General features: G+C 42.5%; 1 protein-coding gene across 3 annotated transcripts in view; it reads right to left on the bottom strand.

The window, feature by feature from the left end:
- Nucleotides 1–10293, bottom strand: part of Mecp2 (methyl-CpG binding protein 2) — a 73234-nt gene extending 62941 nt beyond the window's left edge. Inside the window, exons 1-2 of one of the 3 annotated variants that reach the window (XM_085684867.2) lie at nucleotides 10139–10234; nucleotides 7194–7371 (exon numbers count right to left, since the gene is read on the bottom strand). Coding sequence is in view for 1 of the 3 variants with exons in the window: in XM_085684866.2 (XP_085540992.1) it covers nucleotides 10139–10221 (83 nt within the window). In the remaining 2 variants the exon portion in view is untranslated. Of the gene's footprint in view, nucleotides 1–4739; nucleotides 4864–7193; nucleotides 7372–10138 lie in introns of those variants that run through there. The other 2 variants (XM_085684866.2, XM_085684868.2) reach the window with 2 other exon arrangements.
- Between the last annotated feature and the right edge of the window lie 6363 nt (nucleotides 10294–16656).

The raw sequence follows: 16656 nt of genomic DNA, 5'->3' as shown, positions 1-16656 counted from the left end.
ATACAGTAATAGAAGGCAAGCATTTGCAACTGTGTACCATATAATAAAGTTCAGATAAAAGATATATTCCCACACACTCTTGTGGGTAAGCAGACACAAAATACATAAAAACATATAAACAAACATTCAGAATAAGGCACTAGACCAGTCAAATTGACGGCCAGCAGGATAGTGGTTTAGCAAAAGATGGGTAAGAAGGAAGAAAGTGGAATGTTCATCGAGCACAGAATTGCAGCTTTATTTAAAAAAAAAATCTCAATATGGATGGCAATAATAGGTGTACAACAATCTGAACACACTAAATGACACGGTAACCATTTTAACATAAAAGTTAATATGGCAACTTTTATGTGTATTTTGACTACAACAAATTTAATATATGCTGGATCTTGTGGTACATGTCTGTCAGTCCAGCAAGAAAGATTACAAATTTAAGGCTAGCCTGGGCAACTCAGTGAGATTTTTGTCTCAAAATATACTTAAAAATTTAAGATTTACTGGCTTTATTTTATGTTTATGAATGTTTTGCCTGCATGTATGGATGTGTACCACATGCATGTCTAGTATCTACAGAGATAAGAAAGGATTCCCTGGAACTGAAATTATGAATGGTTACCGATGCTAAGAACAAACCCTGCAAGAGCAACAAGTGCTCTGAATCACTGAGCAATCTCTCTGGCTTCTTTAAACACACTTTAAAAAGGGCCATAGCCCTTATAGCCTTAGCTGACCTAGAGGTCTGTCTCTCTGCCTTCCAAGTGCTAGGACTAAAAGTGCCACTACACCTGACTCTTTGAAAAATTCAACACACACTCTTCTACACTTTTGCCATTTTATCAAAAAACTGCTTTTGTGAAGATCTGCTGTGTTCAAGTCTTGTGAAAGCACTGTAGCTCACATCCATCAAGGAGAAAATGCCAGTTTCAGGTCTTAGCAATGCCCCTCGCTCAAAAAAGCAGGTACTCAAAACAGGTGAATGAATAAATGCTAGCTGAAAGGACCACCATCAAATTCCCCAAATTTCAGGAAAAATAAAACACAGCTTTACAGAGAAAATAGGAAAAATGTAAGAGATACTTTTTTATCTAAAGAAAACAGCATTTGATAAATTTGAAAACTGAATGACTAGTTTACCCAATGACTAAGACAAAAATCAAGTGTTTTCTAGAAACCATTCCACCACCAAACAAAATAAAAAAAAAATCAGTATTTTCGAAAACACAGGGAAACTTTAAGAGGGAAGCAGGTAATAGAACACACATGACATGAAACCTCTTGGGCCTTCTAAAGACAGGACTAGCAGGCCAAGGCAGGAGAATAGGAAAGGGAAGAATGAGCAACAGAATACATATGAAAATGCCATAATGAAACCATCATTTTGTAAGCTAATTAAAAAAAAAAAACTAAGGCCTAGAGAGACATAAATAGGCATGACACCAATTCTAATGATCCCCGAGCCTCTTTAGTCTAATGCATGCGCGCATACATGTGCGCACGCACACACAAACACACACAGAGGGAGAGAGAAAATCTAATTTTTAACTTTTTGTTTTTTTCAAGACAGGGTCTCTCTGTAGCTTTGGTGCCTGGTGCCTGTCCTGGAACTAGCTCTTGTAGACCAGGCTGGCCCCAAACTTACAGAGATCCACCTGCCTCTGCCTCCCTAGTGCACTGGGATTAAAAGCGTGTGCCACGAACGCCCAGTTTTGTTTTGTTTTTTGTGGGGGGGGGAATTTAAAAAAACAAATTTAAAAAGGAATGTGAAACCCATGAACTTATGGTGTACATTAAATATGTATATATTATAAATACAATACACCAGTCTTTTCAGAAAGAAAATGAAAGTGAGTATCAAATAACTGAGTAGGAAAAACCTTTCTTTTATAAAAAATTAATTTTATGTGTGTTTTGCCTGCATGTAAGTTTATTCCCATGTGCATGCCTGATGGCTGTGAAGGCCAGAAGAGACTGATCCCCTGGAACAGTAGTTATACCTGGTTGTGAACTATGGGAACTGAATCTAGGCCCTTTGCAAGAGCAGTAAGTGTTCTTTTTTTTTTTTGAGACAGGGTTTCTGTGTATCCTGGCTGTCCTGGAACTCTGTAGATTGAACTCACAGAGATCCACTTGCCTCTGCCTCCTGAGTGTTGGAATATAAGGCATGCGCCACCATTGCCTGGCCATGCAGCAAGTTTCTTTATGTTCTTAACCACTAAAATATCCCTGTAGCCCTCAGAAAACACTTTCGAAAAGCAAAATAAATCCTAAATACTTTTAGTGAGTACATATTACACATGTGTGTACTACAGTGCATATGTGTAGGTCCAAGGATAACTTGAAGAAGATGGTTCTCTTCTACTACATGGCTCTGGGGATCAAATTCAGGTCATTAGGCTTGGTGGAAGTATCTTTAACCCATTTAGCCAATCACTGGGTTGCCTGTGATTTTATATAGTAGAAAGACAAGCAGTATCAAAAACCATGACAGAGTAGAAAAATATCTGTACCATGACAAAGAGTTAAAATCTTTATTAAGAGTTCTTAGAAAGATTAGGTTTTTAGTTCAGTGACTCTAGAAAGTACAAGGCCCTGGTTTCTTAAAGATCCACTTAAAAAGAAATATCTTGGGGATCTAGAGAGACAGTTTAGCTGCTAAAAGCACTTGCTGCTCTTGCAGAGGACCTGTGTTCAGTTTTTTAGCACTCATGTGACATGGTTTACAACTGTCCATATCTGTAGCTCCAAGAGGATCTACCTCTGGTCTCAGCAGGTACCTGCACTCATATGTATACATATCCCTAAAGACACAAACAGGTATACACACTCACACACAGAATTAAAAAAAAAATAAAAATACTGTGATGGAATAATGAATACAGAAAATGAATACAAAAATTTACATAGGCCAGATACAAATGGCCAATGGTTACTGAGTTTCAACTTTAGTAATAATGAAAAGAGAACTGATTTAAAACATAGCTATCTTAATTATAAAGCCCAAGAACGGAGACAGTCATTTGGAAAGGTGATGTGCCAATACCTACCTTCAAGTCTAGGCAGCCATTCTTCAAAATGACTAGCTCATGAAGTGCTTCTACAAAGTTTTATCATTTTGTTTTTTGAGACAGGGTCTTGCTATGGTAGCCGTGGCTGGCCTGGAAATCGCTATGTAAACTAGGCTGGCCTCAAACTCACAAAGATCCATCTACCTACCTCTGCTTCCCAAGTGCTGAGATTAAAGTGGTATACCATCATGCCTGACAACCTTTTTTTTAAAGGAGAAAAGATATGATATTCTTTACAAGTAAAGACAAACTCTATTGTCCGAACTCATGTTTATGTTTTTCTTATTTGTAAGTAGCAATATTATTAATAAAAACATTATCCACCTTCTCTATATTTCTTTGTAGAAATGTGTAGTGTCATTATTACCTTTTTCATAAAGGCATTTGCAAACTGAGAAAAATACTATAAAAAACACAGACCACTCCCAGTTCAACATCTACCAGAAGAAACCCATCTTTGCTGCTAATACATTTAGTCTGTAGAATTCCCGAGACAAAGCACCAGCCATATAACTCCCACCAGCATAAATATGTGGAACACAAAGAACAGTCAGTCAGGTCTGGAGCATGCCCTATCATAGTAAGTAGAATGACAACTAAAGTCACAGAATCAAGAGCAGAACCAAACCTGGGACCTGGAGGCAGTGCTAAGGTCTTCATTTCCTTCTATTCTCCTCCACCTAAAACTAACTCCCCCAGATAAATAGGCTATTGAGTATGAGGTAATATGTATTACACAAAAGCCTTATGAAGTGTAATAAATACTAGATACACAGAAAAGGTTATTTGGGGGTCTCAGCTGGAATTACAATGCAGCATATGTGAACAGTCAACATTTTCTTTTGTAGAAAATGGGGAAAATTTAAATGGAATTATCTGTTTTGTCTCATAGAATTTCAAGTGACAAAAATATCAAATGTGGAATAACCACTGATTTAAAAAAAAAAGCTTGAGGTATTTGTGCCTGATAATGGATGAGAAATTACAGAACAATTCACTCTAACAAAACTAAAGTCAACACAATGGTACCACAGTGCAGCAGGTCTGTCACCTAAATGTTAGGTCTACAATTACTTGGCTCTCCAACTTTTCCAAAAGCACTTATTCTGCTCTAGAATCACAAGAGCTGCACATATATCTGAGTGCATTCCATCACAGGAGCACAGAAAGCAAGCATCATTAGCTATAGTTTCCACTGTTCTGTGACACTTTCAGAAGGGTACCCTTCTAGGAGACCAAATACCAGTTCCTGTATCTGAAAATGCAGTACACCACCAGTAAGTCATTTAGCCCAAACCAAAGCAAAGAAAGTTATCATGCTGAAGACCACTAGGTAAGACAGCAGCATAGGTGAAGAGCTCAGGACAAGCACTCTCCTGCTTCAAGGTGAACTGAAGCTGCAGATCACCAGTTCCAGCTCTAATCTGACACCCACCCCCAGATAACATTGTGACTACCAAGTAACTCTACCCAGACTGAACTGACCTTTCAGGGCTCAGGGAAGTGACTTTTTTTTATTATATGGCACAGTTTGGCCCAGTTATGTTTTTTATCTTTGGGGTACTTTTATACTGTCCAAGAGTAGTATATATTTTTTTCCTTTTTTTTTTTATTTTAAAAACAGATGGCCAAACCAGGACATATACTAAAAAAAAAAAAAGGAAGGTTACTTACCTGAGCCCTAACATCCCAGCTACCATGGAATCCTGTTGGAGCTGGTCTACAGAAGCAAGGTGTATTCTGGGGAGTCACATGTCACATCAAAGCAGGAACTGGTGAGTCTGTATTTTTATGGAGCCTAAAACAAAGAAAATCGTAAGTTGAAAGTCCCCATTGAGCTGCACTTTTTTCCCAAGGCTTTTGGGACATTTTGAAGATAATCACAGACAAAGTACTATGTTACTTCCCAGCTCATCTAGTTAGAAGCAAAGAATAAACTGCAAATTACTGCCACATGACACAGAATGCTAAAATAAAAACAAGATTTATGCATGTCAGAATCAACACTATCAAAGGTCTTGACACCTCTGGGGAACACTTTGAAACTACAATGCATACCACAAGTGGTGATTTCTGCTAAGTATTTCTTCTACCACACCATACAAGAAAAGTCAAGGATAGAATGTGTTCAAGAGTTTAGGCAACATCAGAACATCACCACAAAAAAAACCACACCAAATCAAAAAGCCAAGTCTCTCTTCTGCTTCCAGCAGTCAAAGCTGCAAGGAACTATTCTAATATCACACAATTTCACCTTGAGATAAAAGACAAAAAACACCAGGAGAGCCAAAGCTATCATCCAAAATATAGAAGTCCATCTCTAACCAATTACTTTAAGCCTCTCAAGTTAGTAAATCTCAATGTCTTTAACACATTGTGTTAATGGATCTTTTGACTTTTTTGTTATTTTTCTTAATTTTTTGAGATTTTATTTATTGTTATTTTATATGTATGAGCATTTCTCTAAATGCTTGTCTGTGTACCACCACCTGCATGAAGTGCTTGCTGAAGCCAGTAGAGGCCATCGTATCCCTTGGGACTGGAGTTATAGTGAGCCTCTATGAAGGTAGTAGAAATTGAACCTAGGTCTTCTGTTAAGAGTAGCCAGTGTTCTTAACTGTTGAGCCATCTCTCCAGTCCCTGTTGTTGCTTTTTTAGGTAATTCTGTTATATAGTTCAGGGCGTCCTCAAACTCAGATCTTCCTGCTTTAGCTGGTCTTGTTTTTGAACACGTGTTTCAAATAAGGATGTTGCCATCAAGATAAACCATCATTTCTTTGGTAAAAACTAAATTGTGCCATATTAGCTAGCAGATACCTTGCTCTCCCAGCACAGATATCACTAATAGAAAAGCTAACATTATACAACTTAAGACTATTATAGTCACTCATGGGGTCAAATCCAGATGAAGAGCAATAGCAACCAAGTCCTTGGCAGCTGACTACCAGTTCCCTAGATGATGCCTACAGTTATCTTTTAAGGCTCAGTAAAACCTCTTAATTCCCATAATTTCCTTAAGTCATAGAATTAAGTCATGGAACACTTTGAAATCCCAAAGTTACTATTTTTTGAATAACCACCTAATAAAAATCAAACCAATACCTTGTATAGGAGGGCCTGCAAAGTCACAAGTTCTCAAGAACAGTTTTACCTACATGCAATTTTACTCTTTTTTTTGGTAGTGTTGGAACTGAAATCAGTAACCTCCAGGTGCAAAGCAAACACTTTACTACCGACTAAGCCATGTTCCATTAGGAGCTGAACTAAGCTTTATTCTAAGCTCTTAAAAAGTTTGAGATCTTTAACTTAAGATTTCACAGGGAAAAAAAGTTAAAAAAGAGTATAATTAGGTGAAAATCCAACAAAAATGTTCATGCTATAATACCACCAGCTCTTAGGAAAGGAAGATAAGCACATTTTTACCACGGCTTGGTCAATAACAAGAGTCCAGATATCCATAGTACTGGCAAAGAGGTACCACATGCTAGCAGAGTGCCAAGAAGAAGGTTAAAAAGCCAATGTTTACTCTGGTCATACTGGCCCCTTTAACACGGGAATAGGCATGTCTTCCTTCTCTCAGAGTCTTGCTATCAGTCATCCCACATACTAATCGAGTATTTATGCCATCACACACAAATCAAACTTTCAATGGAAAATTTTACTTGAAAGATAAAAGCAGAAGAAAATTGTGGAAACGAGAAGAGCACACACATCTTCTGTATAAGCAAGCCCCAGAAGAAGGGAACCATTGACATTAGTCCTTCCTGAAATGACAAGTAGGCAGTGCTCTGATTGGATAACAGCAGAGTGACTACAAAAGGCTGTGATGGGCATTGTTCTCTACCCAACAAAGTTTCTGTCAGCCTAGTCTGCACAGGTGTTACCAGAGCAGGTGATGAAAATGAGGTACTTTGCCACTTCCCTGGAATTCTCCAGTAGAGGCTGTGCTTAAAACATTAGTTACTACAAATGTCATTGTCCACGATTCTGTTTCCCAGAGGTAACTCAAACAGCCTGGTGATAAACTGTTCTTAGCCAATTAAAAGATTATCACTGACAGTCACCTTTAGGAAACATAAAAGGTTCCAGGATACACAGTTTACCATGCAAACAAGTTAACAAGTTTACCACTGCTGTTCTTTATTCTAGGTTAAAGAAACAAACTTCTCAGGAGTGCTTGGGTGGAGTTGGGGCACTGGCACATGGGACTGTAGTCGGTTTTTCTTTCAAACTCCATAGCTTTGCCTCCCTGCCCCCAGTAGATTAGGCCTCATAGAAGCAGATCAGGCAGAGGGAACAACTCTATCTGGAAAATATAAACACAGATTGCAAAAATGGATCATAACCTTCCAAAATCGTTGTGGTCTATGTGGTGCCCCAGATGTACCTGAGGATTCAAGCAGCATGAAAGGAAGAGTAGAAAGCTAGGGATGTAGCTCAGTGGTAGGGTGATTGCCTAGCATGCACAAGGTCCTGGGTTTGACACCAGTACAATAACAAAAAAGAAAAAATTCTCAGAGTACAACTGACTATATGATGCTTTCTTCTTAAGTAAAACAAGGATCTGCTACTGTAGCTTTAAAACATTTAAGGCACATTCTCACGGAAAGGAAATAGGAATATGTGATAGATCAATGTTATCAAGAAAGCCATACAGATTCTTCTAACTCTTAGGATACACAAACTCAACTCTCAAGGACACACTAACTTCAGATGTCACCAGGCACTTTGGGAAGAAACTATTCTGGAAGTTGCTTACAATATTTGGAGAGTTATAGATACAACAACTGGAAGGGCACCTGAAGGAAGCACACACGTTGCAGAATATGAAAATAAAGGTTCCAACTCTGAGTTCAGGCTCAAATGCACAAACCTTGGAATCTTTGACAAGCAAGGCTTGGGTGTGTTTGTGAAACTGAATGAGCTCTGTTGATCAGCTGCTCGGCTGCCCTGCCATGAATGGGTCATGTGCATCAACTCATTTTAGAACATTTGTACTTCTCAATTGTTTGGATTCTTTAAGGTTCTGACATATCCAGGTAAATAAATAAAAGCAAGTGTTTCCTAGGCTTTCTGTATAAGATCTGAAGTTAAAAACAAACAAAACCAAAAGCCCATAAATAAATGTATTTTTCCAAATCCTTGGTGGAAATTCCCCAAAGGCCTAAACAATCCAGACTTTATCTTTTTATAGAGATCCGGCATATTTCAAAGGACCCCAGAGGTCAGCTTAATCATGTTATTAATTGAAACTGCTGATATTCACACGACAATTCCAATCACGAACTCAAAATTCTCTTCTACAGTAATAATTACCTATTAGTACAATTTTACTACCCAGGCCCAAATTGGCTCCATTTATATAGCATAATAAAATACTTAGAACTTGTGGGAGTTCTACAACATTTCAGACACCTAGCACTATAAATTAGTCCATTATGTTTCATGATCACCATCAACCATCCTGTATTTGATCCTGTTGTCTCACTGTTTGGGGTAAAGATTCCCAACACTGGAGACAACATGCAAATGGCTCAACAGAGTTCATTTGTATTCCTGGAAAAATAACCAGAAGCACCTTTCTGCCTGACCATGAGTCAGGAATATCAATTTTGTGGTAGAGCCCATTTTTACTGTGATCAACCCAAACTCAAACACACAAGGAACTAGAACAGAGTTACTCCTAGCAAGCTTTACCCTTCAAGGGGTCCATACGTAGCAATGTCATACTGAGTCTTTCTCGTGAGAGCAATTTTTTTAGACTCCATAGTGGCTTTAAACCTTCAGTGCAAAAACCTCAGAAATATTGTCAAATAAAAGTCACCCGTGTTTTATTTTAAGTGATTTGACTATGATCAAACTAAAGAGAATGGACTTTCAGAGATAATCTACAGAAGTCACAATGATGTGATGAACTTGCCCCATCTGGTACTGGCGATCCTGAATGCTCCAGGATGAAGAGAGCCCGTAACATACAATGTCCCATTCCACTTATGTAACTGGATGATCGCTGGCGAAGGAGGGGGGTGGGGTGGGAAGACGCTCATATTCCGAAGCCACAGCACAGCACCCCCAAAGAACCAGTGCACCCTGAGGGCAAGGTCTCAGGAAGAGCTTCAGGTGCTGAGGAACGCACAGTCCCCTTCCCACGGTTCCTGATGAAAACTATAACCATCTCTTTAGATGAGTTGTGGGACCCAGAACATAATGTTTAGTCTTTTATGTGGGTGGACAATAACCCCCACCTACTTGTTCCTGCCAAATGGGGAATGGAGCTAGAGAACCGACTCGCTTACAGTGGGGGCAAAAAGTCATGGAATGGGTGAGGAGGAGGGGAGAGCAAAGCCTGGAGATGGGGGTAAGAGCTCAGAAGCCCTTGTGGCGCACTCGCCCAACGGGAGGTGGACTGCGCACGCGCGGTGTGTGTGTGTGTGTGTGTGTGTGTGTGTGTGTGTGTGTGTGTGCGTGCGCGCGCGCCCGCATGTGTGTGTGTGCGCGTGTGTGTAAATGAGCGAGCGAGCGAGCGAGAGAGAGAGGGAGAAAGGGGGGGAGAGAGAGAGGGAGAGAGAGTGAATGTGTGTGTGTGTGTGTGTGTGTGTGTGTGTGTGTGTGTGTGTGTGTGTTGGGGGGAGCAAGTAACGGGAGGGGGGTGCGCGAGGGAGAGGGGACTGCGTGATCCAGGGAGAGGCTGGGACCGCGGGCGCGCGACGTTGCCGCGGCCCAAAGCCCCAAGAAGGGCAGGAACGCGCGCAGCCCCAACTGGCGAAGCCCAGCCGACAAGGGCGCCTGCACAGCCGAGGCCCAGGATGCGCACAGAGGGGGCGGGCAGCGGGAGGGCGTCATTCGAAGGTGGCTCCAGGGAGATCGCGCTGAGGACGGTTGCTAGCGACTGAGGGTGACGAGTGGAGAAGAAAGCCGCCACCGGTGGCAGAGGGAGGGGGAGGGTAGAGAGGAGGGACGCCATCCGCCTGCCTTGTCGCCCGACCCCGCGGGCCCCTCCCGCGTCACGTCCCGCCCCTACCTCCCGCCCCCCGGCAAGGGTCCCCGCCCGCGGCCTTGGCGGTCCCACTCACAGTCTCTCCTCCTCGCCTCCTCCTCCTCCGCTCGGCGCGGCGGCGGCGGCGGCGGCGGCGGCAGCGGCGGCGGCGGCGGCCATTTTCCGAACGGCTTTTACCACAGCCCTCTCTCCGAGAGGAGGGAGCGCGCGCGCAACCGATGCCGGGACCCCGCACGGCCGACGTCGCGCCCCGCCCTCCCGGCCAGCTTGAGCGCTGCTGCACCTGCGCGCCCGCGCCCCACTCCGGCGCCTCGTCAAGCCTACGCTCCATTGGCTGTGGCGCCCAGGCTGGGGCGGAGCCTTAGAAGTGACGCCCCCAATTGGCAGGAGTTTCTGTCTGTTTAGGCCAGGGAAAAGGGGCGGACCCCATTCAGTCCGGATTGGTGGCAATCAACTGTCATTTGGGGAAAAGAGGCGGCAAGGGCAGAGAGGGGCTGGTTTTGTGGGCGGTATTTCAATGCTAAGGTTTAATGGAGCCCCTGTGGATGCTGGCGCATAAGAAAGCCTAGGCTCTCGGTGCCTATTAGCGCCACCTCGCTGAGCAGCTGACCCTCTATCCGCAAGCACATCCGCATCTGGTATGCTGCAATAAGCATTTGACTGCACCAGCATTTTCTTAGTATCATTTTCAGTAGAAGAAGCAAAGTTACCTGCTGAGAAGCCTGACATTGTTCCAAGCAAAGGGACTTATTTTAAGGGGCTTACCCATTGTATTAGTTCACTTAATTTCTAGATGTCATGCTCTTAGGGCCGGCAGTAAATTCAACATATCAAACCCTGGTCTTTGCAGACTTATACGGTAGAAAGATGGAACATGCCAAGCCCATATGAGATCTGTCATTGTTGGATCAGATGGTTAGGTGGAAGTATGTATAAAAGGCAGTGAGCCCAAAAGAAGCAGCACTGTTTTTGAAGACTTAATTTGGGACCTGAGACCCAGCAATCTGAATTTAAGAGCTTGACAGAAGGTTTAGGTAGTAGGGAGTCAGGTAAGAGTGTCAAAGCAACCTTACCCTGATATCAGTTATCATCCAAAACTCCTTGTGCTAATCTTATGCTCAACAAGAGTCTTTCTAATTCAAATTTGGCTCCCCCCCTCCATTCATTTACTTGCTAGGCACTGTTTTAGTACTGAACAAGGAAATAAACTAAAATCATGGTAAGGAAGAGTCAGACTAAACATACAAAAAAATAGAACTTAAATTTTTACATAGAAAAAAAGACTCTGAAATAAATAAGGCAAGTATGATAGGAGTGCTATTTAGACACCCTCTAGTTTTCGCCCTCATGCCTCCCCCCAATATAGGTAACTGGGGAAAACATTCTAGGCAAGTTTAAAGACCCTAAGGAAGGACTACCTGACTTCTCGAGGAGGCCAGTGTGACTGAAGAGAGATAAATGGTAGCCTGAGCTACCAAGAGAACTGGGTGATTATTTTGAGATGAGAAGCCCTTGATAGATATTTGAATCAGTAGTTGACATCATGAAACCTATGTTGCAGGTGGAGAATGGAGAACTGGCTGTGGTGGATACTAGGACAAAACCCAAGAAGCCTGTTCAGAGGAAAGAGATGATGGTGGCTCTAACTGGAGCAGTAACTGTTGGATTCTGATTAGTTGTGGTATTTAAGATGTATGTTCCAAAGTAAGCCAAAAGTATTGGATGTCAGATGGAAAGAAAGAAGAAAGCAAGGATGATGGTTGAGTTTGGGGCAGGATCACCCAAGTAAATTTTTTTTTTTCCACAATGGAGAAAACTAAAGGATTCTCAACACTTACATGGTCACTCAAAGCCATCTGTAATTTTAGTCTTAAGGGATCCTTTTATTCTTAAAAAATATAATGGTAGGGTGACCGCAGCCACTAGTCCAGGCAGAGATGGCTAGAGCGGTGCAGGTTCCCCATGGCGAGCGGCAGCGGGCGGGAGCACGTCCTGGACAGGCTGATTCCAGCCATGTGGCCGGGAGAGTCAGACTGGTGGGTGACCAGGTGTGGGGGATAAAAGGCTTACAGGACATAATAAATAAACATAAGGCTGAATATAAAGATGAACATTTATTAAAGAAGAGGCAGAGAGACATGGAGGCAGACATAGAGACAGAGGAGACACGGGTACACGCCGAGAGAGGGGACAGAAGGAAGGGGTTAAGATGGCGACGAGGGGGTCAGAAGTGGCTGGGAGTGGGCGTGGCTTGCCCCTTAAAGGGACCAGAGACCAAATGGAATAACATTCTCAGATCCTTTTTATAATAAAAAGCAGATTAGATATCACAGTTTGAAGGAATTGGGATGGCGAATTCTTAAGACTGCTTCCGGCTGATTCGTGGGTGTCATCTTTTGGGGGAGGGGGGAGATCCAAGAGAAGGCTGGGTGCTGGTCACTTCCTGGCATAGTTGGTCTCTGCTCCCAACAGATGTCTGTGGCATGGAAATGTCTGGTGTCCCTTGTACCTGGTTAGGGTATTAGCAGATCAGAGAACAAAGCTAAATTAGGAAAAAAAATTTTAGGACCAGGGAATTGAGGGGGATGTATCTGACCTGTTTACAGTGGGTTCTTTAATTCGGCTCTCTGGAACTCACAAGAACTCCTTGGGTTTGTAAAAACAGAAATTTTAGACATATGCATTGTATAATGGCTGTGACATATTTTTATACAATGAAAAGTATTTTTATTTGGTGAGGCAACCTGGCAAAACCTCTCAGCTATCAAACTGTCAGAGATCTTTGAGAAGGATAAGATTTTACTTGAGTTACTGATTAAAAAATGACAGAGAACTTACTTGGTTGGCACCCAGAGCTACTCTTTTGGGTCCTCCATGGTTGCTGAAGGTTGCATTTGACCTTTGCTGTTTAGCGCAGGGCCTGTCAGGCTCCAGAAGACCCTTTGGGTTAAGAAATCTGTAGGAAGAAAGGCCTACCTTACCCGGGCAGCTAGGCTGTCGATTCCAGTGATTCTATCCACGTCTGGAGGGCTTCAGTTTAGGTGAAAGGCAGTTTTGCCCAATGGTCAGCGCTTGGCAGTTGAAGCAAACTGCAGATGGACGCTGGTCTGTGACCGTTTGTCTTCTGTCTTCTTGGAGGAAACAGAGTATTGCTAGGAGCCAACCTGTCTCTTTTTTTTATGAAAAGGTTTTTAGTAATTAAATACTTAAATATCACATTCCCCAGATCTCTGAGCAGTTGAGGCTGTTTATTAGGTATAGCTGCAGTATAGAATATGTCTGGAAGGTTGGGTCTGGGCTTGACTGTACTGGCTCTTAACAGGTAAGATCCACACTCGTGAAAAGACAGAAAGAAAGAAAAAAACCTGTTTGTAACGTTAAGATTAGTGGCAGAACTGACAATGGTAGAGAGTAGCTTAATATTAAATATAAGAGAGTTAAAAGTACATACCAGTTTAAAATATGAGACTTATGATTTTGTAGTCTGAAATGAGATGAAATGAACAATCATTATACATAGAAAGATTGAACAGGAATTGGACAACGTGTATGCTTCTGATGGGCCCTATCAAAAGCATGTCACTATGCAAAACACCTGTAATCAGAGTTAACGAGAGGATTTCAGTGAACACCGCGGAGGGGGGGAGGAAAGGCAGGGCATACATAAGAATGGAAGAGCTTGGTCACGTGACCTGGCTCTCAGTCAGTCTAGCGATAAAGTCACCTGACCTCAGTGAACATGGCGGTGACCGCGCGCGTTGTGGGGAAAAAGTTACAATTTTTGAGCTATAAGGATTTTAAGCTTAATGAGAGGGACTTGAAGGCATGATCTGCCCTGTTGTTGAGCCGCCATGCCGTACCATAAGCTGCAGTGGGGAGCAAAAGGCTGGAACCGAAAAAACTGTACCATGTCATGGCTGGAATGGAAAAGCCAGCAGGAATTTTAAAAGCCAGGGTCTGCCTGCGGTTGCTATCCAGAGTCTGAATCATGAAAACCTGCGCAAACAGACAATTTAAAGACGCTTAAGTGTGGAGGATTTTAAGTAAGGCATATTTAGGTTGGGACGACTTGCTTTCCCAGGTCAAGATCGTGAAAAAACCCGCAAAAACCGTGGAACCTGAAGCCGTTAAGGCGAGATGCAGATGCAGATGGCTCGACCACCCAGGACTCAAAAATGGGTGTCCGCATTAATGAGTGGGGTGTTATGGGCTGAACTGTATCAGCCAACCGTGAGAATAATAAGAAGGAAGAAAAGAATGAAATAAAGAGAAAGAGAACTGGAGGCCCTGGGCCCCCAGATGCGGGAATGCTGGGAGCTGGCCATAGCCCAGCTGTCCCAGGCACGGGCTTAACATAGGATGTAAGCCGTAATTGAATGCCAGCGAAGAGACGGAGAAGTCCCCCCCGAGCCTAGAAATACTGGGAGTACCGGTCAATTCCCAGGTTAAAAGACTCGGTTAAGCTGGCCGGAGTGGAGAAACTCACGATTAGAAACCGGTGTTGTTTGTAGGAGCCATGGCCAGGCAGATGGAACACATAGGTCGGTGTTGAGAAGGTCCTAGGTCCTGATTCAGTCCCGGAAGTTGGAGCTCAGAGTTCCGAACAATATCTGAAGCCGGGACCGGCCCTGGGCGGGTGAATCTCTCCAGTCCGCAGCACCAATTTTGTTCTTAAAAAATATAATGTAATGATGGGGTGACCGCAGACACTAGTCCAGGCAGAGACGTCTAGAGTGGTGCAGGTTCCCCGCAGCGAGTGGCAGTGGGCGGGAGCACGTCCCAGACAGACTGGTACCAGCCATGTGGCCTGGAGAGTCAGGCGGGCAGGTAACCAGGTGCGGGGGGGGGGGGGGGGGGGGGAGATAAAAGGCTTACAGGACATAATAAATAAACATAAGGCTGAATATAAAGATGAACATTTATTAAAGAAGAGGCAGAGAGACATGGAGGCAGACATAGAGACAGAGGAGACACGTGTACACGCCGCCGAGAGGGGGGACAGAAGGAAGGGGTTAAGATGGCAACGAGGGGGTCAGAAGTGGCTGGGAGTGGGCGTGGCTTGCCCCTTAAAGGGACCAGAGACCAAAAGGAATAACAGATCCGGTGCCCTCTTCTGACTACCATGAGCTCCACACACACATGTGGTGCACATATACACACACAGGCAAAACATTCATGTACACAAAATAGTAAAATAGATAAATGTAAAAAAATTTAAGTGGGTGTGATCACAGAGTGGTACAGACTGTTTGTTTGTGTGTGTGACTGTGATATGTGTATAAATTATGGGCATGTTTTCTGGTGTGAAAGCATGCAGGTATTTGCATATCCAGAGGCTAGAGGAGCATGTAGGGTGTCCTGCTCTGTCACTCTCTGCTTGTTTCTTTGAGAAAATGTCTCCACTGAAACTGGAAGTACACTGACAGCCAACAAGTCCCAGAAATCCTCCTATCTCTGCTCTCCACAGTGCTAGGGATTCATGTTTATGTGTGGCTACCTGAATTTTTAATGTATGTATTTATGTATTTATATTATATGAATGCTCTGACTGCATGTGCATATGCACAGCAGAAGAGGGCACTAGATCTCATTACAGATGTTTGTGAGTCACCATGTGATTGCTGGGAATTGAACTCAGGACCTCTGGAAGAGCAGCCAGTGCTCTTAACCTCTGAGCCATCTCTCCAGCCTGAGATTTTTAAAAATAACTTTATGAGTAAACTTATAAACATAAGCAAAATGATAGCAAAGTAAAGCTTGCCAAACTAACTATAGAAATAAATAGTCTGGATAGAGTTTCATAACCTTGAAGAAAGTGTGTTTAATACCCTCCTTCCAAAAACAATCAACAAAAAAATAAAGCAGGCTAGATGCTTTACCAGATAATTCCTACCAAATGTTTAATGGGTTAGCAGATTGGATCATATATTGAAAAGTAAGAAGTTTGGTCACATTTATTTTATTAAAATGAAATAGCTACTATAATAATAAACTGAGAAATATATGACATAAGTTATGAAAATAAATGTGAAAATTTATTTTCTGGACAAACTGAATCCAGAAGCATATGGTTACATATCATTGAGTAGTTTCTTAAAGATTTATTTTTACATTTGTGTGTGTGTGTGTGTGTGTGTGTGTGTGTGTGTGTGTGCAGGTGCCTGCAGAGACCAGAAGATGGTATCAGACCTCTGCAGCTAAGTTACAAACAGTTATGAGTCACTGAACATGGGTGCTAGGATCTGAACTTGGGTTCTCTGCAAGAAAAATAAGCATTCTTAACTGCTTAGCCTTCTCTCAAAACCCCACCATGTTGAGCTTTATTCTAAGAAAACAAGTATGCTTTAAAATTAGAAATCAATTACAATTTTAAGATCAAATTATGTGATTATCCCAATACATGCAAGAAAGAGCATTTGATAAGATTCAACACCTACTTATGATTTTAAATACACCATAAAGAACTATAACCAGAGCTCAGGATGGTGGAGGCCATTACTCTGAGCAAAAAACTGTGGGCAGAGGAAGTGGAGGTTAGAGAGGACTAGGAGACAGATACTTTGCTGTGTTCAAATTGAAGTCAAGAGTCCAAAA

Source organism: Myodes glareolus, chromosome X (assembly GCF_982192425.1).
Source record: "Myodes glareolus chromosome X, mMyoGla1.1, whole genome shotgun sequence".
In the NCBI taxonomy this organism is placed as follows: domain Eukaryota; kingdom Metazoa; phylum Chordata; class Mammalia; order Rodentia; family Cricetidae; genus Myodes; species Myodes glareolus.
This window is presented reverse-complemented; position numbering and strand designations above follow the sequence as displayed.